The 10,651-nt window shown below is 43.7% G+C and overlaps 1 protein-coding gene across 1 annotated transcript in view; it reads right to left on the reverse strand.

Moving 5' to 3' along the window:
- Nucleotides 1-654: 654 nt before the first annotated feature.
- Nucleotides 655-10,651, reverse strand: part of LOC311118096 (plastin-3-like) — a gene marked incomplete at its 5' end in the record, with an annotated part of 42,795 nt that continues 32,798 nt past the window's right edge. Inside the window, 2 exons of the mRNA XM_084192973.1 lie at nucleotides 655-1,973; nucleotides 2,144-2,237. Coding sequence (XP_084049099.1) covers nucleotides 2,193-2,237 — 45 coding nt within the window. The remainder of the gene's footprint in view (nucleotides 1,974-2,143; nucleotides 2,238-10,651) is intronic.

The following is a 10,651-nucleotide window of genomic DNA, read 5'->3' on the forward strand; positions in this document are numbered from 1 at the left end:
GGCAGCTCTCTAGGCCCTCTACTCTTTTCTATTTTTACCAATGACCTATCACTGGCATTAAACAAAGCATGTGTGTCCATGTATGCTGATGATTCAACCATATACGCATCAGCAACCACAGCTAATGAAGTCACTGAAACCCTTAACAAAGAGTTGCAGTCTGTTTTGGAATGGGTGGCCAATAATAAACTGGTCCTGAACATCTCTAAAACTAAGAGCGTTGTATTTGGTATAAATCATTCCCTAAGTTCTAGACCTCAGCTGGATCTGGTAATGAATGGTGTGGCTGTTGAACAAGTTGAGGAGACTAAATTACTTGGCGTTACCTTAGATTGGAAACTATCATGGTCAAAACATATAGATTCAATGGTTGTAAAGATGGGGAGAGGTCTGTCCGTAATAAAGAGATACTCTGTTTTTTGACACCACACTCCAAAAAGCAAGTTCTGCAGGCTCTAGTTTTATAATAATAATAATAATAATAATATGCCATTTAGCAGACGCTTTTATCCAAAGCGACTTACAGTCATGCGTGCATACATTTTTACGTATGGGTGGTCCCGGGGGTCGAACCCACTACCCTGGCGTTACAAGCGCCATGCTCTGCCAATTGAGCTACAGAGGACCACAAAAGTTGTATTTTTTTTTTTTTTTGTGACCCAATTTTACAGTTTAGTCATTTAGCAGACGCTCTTATCCAGAGCGACTTCCAATTAGTGAGTGCATACATTTTTCATACTGGCCCCCCATGGGAAACGAACCCACAACCCTTGCTTTGCACGCGCCATGCTCTACCAACTGGGCTACAGGAGGGCCAAGTTTTGTCTTATTGTGATTATTGTCCAGTCGTGTGATCCAGTGCTGCAAGGAAAGACCTAGTTAAGCTGCAGCTGGCCCAGAACAGAGCAACACGTCTTGCTCTTCATTGTAATCAGAGGGGTGATATAAATACTATGCATGCCAGTCTCTCTTGGCTAAGAGTTGAGGAGAGACTGACTGCATCACTTCTTCTTTTTATAAGAAACATGAATGTGTTGAAAATCCCAAATACTTTGCATAGTCAATTTACACACAGCTCTGACACACACATTTACCCCACCAGACATGCCACCAGGGGCCTTTTCACATGTCCTCAAATCCAGAACAAATTCAAGAAAGCGTACAGTATTATATAGAGCCATTATTGGATGGAACTCCGTTGTCTCATATTGCTCAAATAAACAGCAAACCTGGTTTAAGCAAACAGATAAAGCAACACCTCACGGCACAAGGCCTCTCCCCTATTTGACCTAGATATTTTGTGTGTATGTATTGATATGTAGGCTACGTGTGCCATTTTTAAAATGTATGTAGTTCTGTTCTTGTCTATTAATGTTCTGTTTTATGTCATATTTCATGTTTCATGTGGACCCAAGGAACAGTAGCTGCTGCTTTTGCAACAGCTAATGGGAATCCTAATAAAATACCAAATACCAATTCAATTTCACAGTGTGGTCTACCTACCATAAGACTGTATCTACTGTCAGTCTACCTACCATCATACTGTCAGTCTACCTACCATCATACTGTCAGTCTACCTACCATCGTACCGTCAGTCTACCATCATACTGTCAGTCTACCATCATACTGTTAGTCTACTTATCATCGTACTGTCACAGTGTAGTGTGGGGCACTCTGTTCACAACGTTGACATCAGCAAACCGCTCGCCCACACGACGCCATACAAGCTGTCTGCCATCTGCCTGGTACAGTGGAAACCGGGATTTATCCACTTCTCCAGCGGCGATCAAAGGTGAACATTTGCCAACTGAAGTGGGTTATGATGCCGAACTGCACTGTTCATTGTATATTTTAGTTGAGACACCTGTATGATATACATTAATAAAAATGTATTCACTCTGAACATGAGACTTGCATTTATTTTAGACCTTTTAAATCATAAGCTCTGGAGTTCCATAGCCCAGCAGACTCACCTAGAGGAAAGGGGGATGGACACATGTTACTAGGAGACTTTTACAGGGAGGAGAAGAGCATGAGTTGGAGGGAGTAAATCCAATCCAACCATTGGCCCTGGATAATATGCTAGCATCACACGAAGCAGAATGCCATAGTGAAGGAGGTTTACATAGTGCATCAAGTATACTTTTATGAGTGGATCTTCTCTGTGCTCTGGAGAGATCGCAGGTAGTTGGTCAGAAGGCTCTGGAGGTCCTTGGACCAGTCTGTCTCTGTAGCACCTGGAGAGAGACGGACAGAGGTAGAGAGTGTGCTTGAAAGAGAGCCCTGACCCCTGACCTCCCACTGGCCCAGGGCCTCCTGCCTAACCCTCTAATCAGTCTCTCTGACAGGGAGTTACTCCAGCAGTAGACCGCTTCTTATAGCTCTTGGTATAATGCAATGTAAAGGAAAACATAATGTGACTTACTGACATGGAGTACTCCATGTTGACTGTAGTTGGCTGCTAGCTTAGCCAGATGCAGCCTGTGGTTGAGGCCGGGCTAATTTTACAGCCGAACTGCTTCAAATAGGGTGATTAGCCTAGGCAGATAGCTAGCTAAATGATAACCCTATTAATTCTAGAAGTATCGACTATTGCTTAATTCAGAAAGTAGGCTTCACCCCTGAGTTACATCTGTAGGCATTAGCTCGCTAGCATGATCTAGATAACGTGAGCTAGCTAGCCAACATGCATTGTTTCTGACATGCCACGATCCCTCTTACTTTACATCTGACAGTTATTTAGCTACTGTAGCTAGCTATATAATAATGGTTTATGTAAATTGCAGTTAGTTCATTATCTAGCTAGCTAACTAGTTAAGTGCAAAACGCAGCTACCTAGCTAGCTAACCAAGTAGGCAGTTATCAAAGACACTCACTCGGTAACTTACCATACTTTTCTGACCAACTAGACATTACTTTAGCCAATCTCGGCTGACTCCAGTCTATAAGTCTTATTCTAGGTTCAAAGCGATATGGCTGTAGTCCGATGCTTCGTTGTCAAAAGAAACCCACACACTGCCATCTGGTGCAGCCAGGCAGTCAATGGCTCAGCGTTCCAAAAGTATTCACATGAATCTACGTCAATACTGGACAACGTTATATTTCATATTTTTATAGTGAGCGTGCAGCCCAAAAGTATGTAATCGATTACATCTCCAATTTAAGTGTGTGCCCCCAGGCTTGGAGGGAAGCAAAAGTCATTCCGCTACCCAAGAATAGTAAAGCCCCCTTTACTGGCTCAAATAGCCGACCAATCAGCCTGTTACCAACACTTAGTAAACTTTTGGAAAAAATTGTGTTTGACCAGATACAATGCTATTTTACAGTAAACAAATTGACAAACTTTCAGCATGCTTATAGGAAAGGACATTCATCAAGCACAGCACTTACAAAAATGACTGATGATTGGCTGAGAGAAATTGATGATAAAGATTGTGGGGCTGTTTTGTTAGACTTCAGTGCGACTTTTGACATTATCGATCATAGTCTGTTGCTGGAAAAACGTATGTGTTATGGCTTTACACCCCCTGCTATATTGTGGATAAAGAGTTACCTGTTTAACAGAACACAGACGTTGTTTATAATGGAAGCCTCTCCAACATAATCCAAGTAGAATCAGGAATTCCCCAGGGCAGCTGTCTAGGCTCCTTACTTTTTTCAATCTTTACTAACGACATGCCACTTTGAGTAAAGCCAGTGTGTCTATGTATGTGGATGACTCAACACTATACACGTCAGCTACCACAGCGACTCCCGAGTGGCGCAGTGGTCTATGGCACTGCATCGCAGTGCTAGCTGTGCCACTAGAGATCCTGGTTCGAATCCAGGCTCTGTCGTAGCCGGCCGCGACCGGGAGACCCATGGGGCGGTGCACAATTGGCCCAGCGTCGTCCAGGGTATGGGGAGGGAATGGCCGGCAGGGATGTAGCTCAGTTGGTAGAGCATGGCGTTTGCAATGCCAGGGTTGTGGGTTCGATTCCCACGGGGGGCCAGTATGAAAAAAATTAATAAAAATAATGTATGCACTCACAAAAAATAAAAATAAATAAAAATGTAAGTCGCTCTGGATAAGAGCGTCTGCTAAATGAGTAAAATGTAATGTAATGACTGAAATGACTGCAACAATTAACAAAGAGCTGCAGTTAGTTTTAGAATGGGTGGCAAGGAATAAGTTAGTCCTAAATATTTCAAAAACTAAAAGCATTGTATTTGGGACAAATCATTCACTAAACCCTAAACCTCAACTAAATCTCGTAATAAATCATGTGGAATTTGAGCAAGTTGAGGTGACTAAACTGCTTTGAGTAACCCAGGATTGTAAACTGTCATGGTCAAAACATATTGATACAACAGTAGCTAAGATGGGGAGAAGTCTGTCCATAATAAAGCGCTGCTCTGCCTTCTTAACAGCACTATCAACAAGGCAGGTCCTACAGGCCCTAGTTTTGTCGCACCTGGACTACTGTTCAGTGGTGTGGTCAGTTGCTGGATGGCAGGAAGCTTGGCCCCAGTGATGATGGGCCGTACGCACTACCCTCTGTAGGCAGTGATGCAACCAGTCAGGATGCTCTCGATGGTGCAGCTGTATAACTTTTTGAGGATCTGAGGACCCATGCCAAATCTTTTCAGTCTCCTGAGGGGGAATAGGCTTTGTCGTGCCCTCTTCACGACGGTCTTGGTGTGTTTGGACCATGATAGTTTGTTGGTGATGTGGACACCAAGGAACTTGAAGCTCTCAACCTGTTCCACTACAGCCCCGTCGATGAGAATGGGGGTGTGCTCAGTCCTCTTTTTCCTGTAGTCCACAATCATCTCCTTAGTCTTGATCACGTTGAGGGAGAGGTTGTTATCCTGGCACCACACGGCCAGGTCTCTGACCTCCTTCCTATAGGCTGTCTCAACACTCTAGAAATTGTTTCATACCCTTCCCCAGAGATCTACGGTTCCTTGGACGTCTTTGTTTAGTTTCTGCTCTGACATGCACTGACCTAACCCTAACCTAACCCTAACCTAACCCTAACCTAACCCTAACCCTATATACAGATGTGTTCCTTTCTAAATCCAAACAATTGAATTGGGAACACGGGACTCTAATAAAGTTGTAGTGACATCATCTCAAGGATGATCGAAGGAAATTGGATGCACCTGAGCTCAATTTGGAGTTTCATAGCAAAGGGGTGAATACATATGTAAAAGAGATATTTCTGTATTTAATTTTCAATACATTTGCACACTTTGTCATTATTGGAAATTGTGTGTAGATGGGTGAGAATTATTATATTTTTTATCAATTTTGAATTCAGGCTGTAACACAACAAAATGTGGAATAAGTCAAGGGGTATGAATACTTTCTGAAGGCACCGTAGTTGACCCAGTTCTGCTCTTGGAGCAGCAGAAGACCCAGTTGACTGAAACTTCTCTTAAGCCTTGTTTACACTGCAGGCCTTAATGTTTACATCAGTGTTGGAATACTGACTGTCCAAACAGCAAGTTACACGTGACCAAAACTGATGTGTGTTCAGACGGCAGTAATTTGGCTACACTAGTTGTCATAGTAATGACAGGTGTGTGCACAGTGGTGCAGGCTGATTGGTGCTCATGCTTCCTATCACTCAGAAGTTATGTAGCTAAAGTGACAACAATGCCTGCAATGGAGGTTTCCCAGCTGCTTTGAATGTTCAAAATCATAGCGTAAGAAACACTTTTAAAGCCTCAAAGGATAAGATGATCCAACTTTCAAAACTAGTCCTTTTTGGCTAGCCACAACAGTTAACTATGACTGCCTCGCCTGGTTCACCAACTACTTCTCAGATAGAGTTCAATGTGTCAAATCGGAGGGCCTGTTGTCTGGACCTATGGCAGTCTCTATGGGGGTGCCACATGGTTCAATTCTTGGGCCGACTCTTTTCTCTGTGTATATCAATGATGTCGCTCTTGCTGCTGGTGACTCTCAGATCCACCTCTACGCAGACGACACCATTTTGTATACATCTGGCCCTTCATTGGACACTGTGTTAACAAACCTCCAAACGAGCTTCAATGCCATACAACACTCCTTCAGTAGCCTCCAACTGCTCTTAAACACTAGTAAAACTAAATGCATGCTCTTCAATCGAACGCTGCTGGCACCCGCCCACCCGACTAGAATCACCACTCTCGACGGGTCTGACCTAGAGTATGTGGACAACTACAAATACCTAGGTGTCTGGTTAGACTGTAAACTCTCCTTCCAGACTCACATTAAGAATCTCCAATCCAAAGTTAAATCTAGAATCGGCTTCCTATTTCGCAACAAAGCCTCCTTCACTCATGCTGCCAAACATGCCCTCGTAAAACTGACTATCCTACCGATCCTTGACTTCGGCGATGTCATTTACAAAATAGCCTCCAACACTCTACTCAGCAAATTGGATGGAGTCTATCACAGTGCCATCCGTTTTGTCTCCAAAGCCCCATACACTACCCACCACTGTGACCTGTACGCTCTTGTTGGCTGGTCCTCACTACATGTTCGTCGTCAAACCCACTGGCTCCAGGCCATCTATAAATCACTGCTAGGCAAATCCCCGCCTTATCTTAGCTCATTGGTCACCATAGCAGCACCCACCCGTAGTCTGCGCTCCAGCAGGTATATCTCACTGGTCATCCCCAAAGCCAACACCTCCTTTGGCCGCCATTCCTTCCAGTTCTCTGCTGCCAATGACTGGAACGAATTGCAAAAATCTCTGAAGCTGGAGACTCTTATCTCCCTCACTAACTTTAAGCATCAGTTGTCAGAGCACCTTACCGATCACTGCACCTGTACACAGCCCATCTGAAATTAGCCCACCCAACTACCTCATCCCTATATTGTTATTTATTTTGCTCTTTTGCACCCCAGTATCTCTATTTGCACATCATCTCTTGCACATCTATCATTCCAGTGTTAATACTAATTGTAATTATTTTGCACTATAGCCTATTTATTGCCTTACCTCCATAACTTGCTACATTTTCACACACTGTATATATATTTTCTGTTGTATTTTTTGACTGTATGTTTTTTTACCCCATATGTAACTCTGTGTTGTTGTTTTTATCGCACTGCTTTGCTTTATCTTGGCCAGGTCGCAGTTGTAAATGAGAACTTGTTCTCAACTGGCTTACCTGGTTAAATAAAGGTGAAATAAATAAATAAATAAATAAAAACTAGCTAGCTAGCTGTTTAGCTTTCTAGAACATTCACTAATTTCTTTGTAAACAATTAACAAGCTAGTTAGCTACCACATGTTCTTGTCAAACTGTGAACAGAGTAGCTAGCAAGCAACAACTTATACCAAATAAATCAGATTTGACCGTTCAGACAAGTTGCATGGCCAGGAATCAGATTTGTATCCGACTTGAAACCACCTACGAAGGTGGTTTGAAATGTAGCTTGAAATATCCGATTCCATGTGCTTTTTGGCTGTTCAGACTGCAGGAAAAAACAGATTTGAGTCACTTCAAACTGCCAATGTGAACAAGGCTTTAGAGCAGCAAAGTCTCGGTCTAATTGAGCAGCAGTCTAGGGTTAGGGTTAGGGTTAGCAGTGCTGCTAGTTCACCTGTTCTGCTCAGAGCAGCAACATCAAGGTAACACAGTGCTGTTCTGGTCTTAGAGAAGACCCAGTTGACTCAAACTGCTCTCAGAGCAGCAATATCTACTGTGGTTAACACCGTGCTGTTCTGCTATTAGAGAAGACCCAGTTGACTCAAACTGCTCTCAGAGCAGCAATATCTACTGTGGTTAACACGGTGCTGTTCTGCTATCAGAGAAGACCCAGTTGACTCAAACTGCTCTCAGAGCAGTAATATCTACTGTGGTTAACACGGTGCTGTTCTGCTCTCAGAGAAGACCCAGTTGACTCAAACTGCTCTCAGAGCAGTAATATCTACTGTGGTTAACACCGTGCTGTTCTGCTCTTAGAGAAGACCCAGTTGACTCAAACTGCTCTCAGAGCAGTAATATCTACTGTGGTTAACACCGTGCTGTTCTGCTATTAGAGAAGACCCAGTTGACTCAAACTGCCCTCAGAGCAGCAATATCTACTGTGGTTAACACCGTGCTGTTCTGCTATTAGAGAAGACCCAGTTGACTCAAACTGCCCTCAGAGCAGCAATATCTACTGTGGTTAACACGGTGCTGTTCTGCTCTTAGAGAAGACCCAGTTGACTCAAACTGCTCTCAGAGCAGCAACATCAAGGTAACACAGTGCTGTTCCGCTATTAGAGAAGACCCAGTTGACTCAAACTGCCCTCAGAGCAGCAATATCTACTGTGGTTAACACAGTGCTGTTCTGCTATTAGAGAAGACCCAGTTGACTCAAACTGCTCTCAGAGCAGTAATATCTACTGTGGTTAACACAGTGCTGTTCTGCTATTAGAGAAGACCCAGTTGACTCAAACTGCTCTCAGAGCAGTAATATCTACTGTGGTTAACACGGTGCTGTTCTGCTCTTAGAGAAGACCCAGTTGACTCAAACTGCTCTCAGAGCAGTAATATCTACTGTGGTTAACACAGTGCTGTTCTGCTCTTAGAGAAGACCCAGTTGACTCAAACTGCTCCCAGATCAGTAATATCTACTGTGGTTAACACAGTGCTGTTCTGAGAGCAGCAGCGCTCCCAGTTTAATCATGCTGCTACTAACATTAGAACAGCAACATATTTAACTGGCTAGTTAGCCTGCAGGATTACATGGTTACTAGCAAGCTACCTTGGTAACTAAGGATAAACTGTTGGCTAGCTAAAATTAGCTAGAAAAACACATTTCAGCTTTAGCTTGCATCACAGTGAGTAATGAATGAATTATTTCGACTAGCTGGAAACAGGACATTCATGCTGACCTGGTTTAGCTCCTTCCTGTCAGGTGACTACTCCCCTTCCTGCTCTCAGTTTGGTATTCCTCCCGCCTCCTCTCCATTTTCATTGGTTGCCTGACGCAACCATTCATAATCCCTTCTGCTCTGAGAACATGTTTGAGGATGTAAAACTCCCATGAGCCAAAAAAATTATGGGCAACTGGGCATTTTTATGCATGACCCTAAGCATGATGGGATGTTAATTGCTTAATTAACTCAGGAATCACACCTGTGTGGAAGCACCTGCTTTCAATATACTTTGTATCCTTCATTGACTCAAGTGTTTCCTTTATTTAGGTAGTTGTACATTTCGCTGATGACCACTCATACACACTCCTCTTACCGCTATGGCCCTTTCGCTGAGCAATCAGAAAACAAAACAAACCTCCACTCGTACCACTTGCACGCTCAACTCAACACTCAAACACTATGCCTGGCATACTCCATCTGAAACAAACATGACAGAATATAAGCAGATGCATGTAATATCATGAACAGTTTTATTTCATCCGTTCAGAAACAGCATGTTGTCTGTACGTCTATAGACGGGACAGTGTAACACAGATAGGCGTCTTCCAGTTTCTCTCCCCACAGCAACAATAGTATTGTTTTAACAGGTTCCATCACACAGCACTAACTGGTCCTTTACATGTAAAGCTTTGCTTTTCAACGACTACATTATTTCAACAGCAAAAAAGGTTGTTCATGCATAGTTGATTGGCCACCTTTCTGTTCAAGGCAAATGTGAAATACATGGCCATATATACCAGTAAAACATATTAATAACAATGGAATGTTTGTTTATGTTTTCTGTATATTTGGTCCATAGTAATCTAAACTAGGGAAATAGGGACCTGTTTACTACAGAACCTGAAGGCCATAAAATGAAAAAGTTCTGAATCAAAGAAACACTCGATCCAGTCTGCACCCTTATACAGAACCTTCCCCACAGCTCATCAGATTTCCTTAAGATCTCCCCACAACATATTCACACAACCACACTCCATTCTCAATTTCACCTCTCTGTCTCTCTCTCTCTCTCTCTCTCTCTCTCTCTCTCTCTCTCTCTCTCTCTCTCTCTCCCTCTCTCTCTCTCTCTCTCTCTCTCTCTCTCTCTCTCTCTCTCTCTCTCTCTCTCTCTCTCTCTCTCTCTCTCTCTCTCTCTCTCTGAACTAAGAACTCCTGTGAGAGTGATTCCAGTCATCCCCCACATGACATGGCCTTTAACAACCATAATCCAGTCCAATCTAAATTTCACCACAGAAGTAAAATAAAAACTAATAATAATAATAATAACATTTAGCAGACGCTTTTATCCAAAGCGACTTCCAGTCATGTGTGCATACATTTTTACGTAAACTACAGCATCACATACAGTGTGACACAGTGTCTTAAGGTCAAAGGTCAAAGGTCAAAGGCAGATATACAGAGTTATCAAATCAGCTGTGGAGCAATATGGCCACTGTCATTCATTCAATATGTATCTAATATAATATGGCTGTTTTCATTCTTTAAACCAGACAGGCTAGAGACTGGGGCTCCAGGCTGACGGGGAGGCTGGGGGCTGGGGGCTGGGGGCTGGGGGCTGGGGGCTGACGGGGAGGCTCAGGCTGACGGGGAGGCTGGGGGCTGACGGGGAGGCTGGGGGCTGACGGGGAGGCTGGGGGCTGACGGGGTGGCTGGAGGGGGCTGACGGGGAGGCTGGGGCTCTGGGGGCTGACGGGGAGGCTGGGGGCTGACGGGGTGGCTGGGGCTCTGGGGGCTGACGGGGAGGC

The sequence above is a fragment of the Coregonus lavaretus genome, assembly GCF_964263955.1.
Source record: "Coregonus lavaretus genome assembly, contig: HAP1_SCAFFOLD_1091, whole genome shotgun sequence".
Classification (NCBI taxonomy): Eukaryota; Metazoa; Chordata; class Actinopteri; order Salmoniformes; family Salmonidae; genus Coregonus; species Coregonus lavaretus.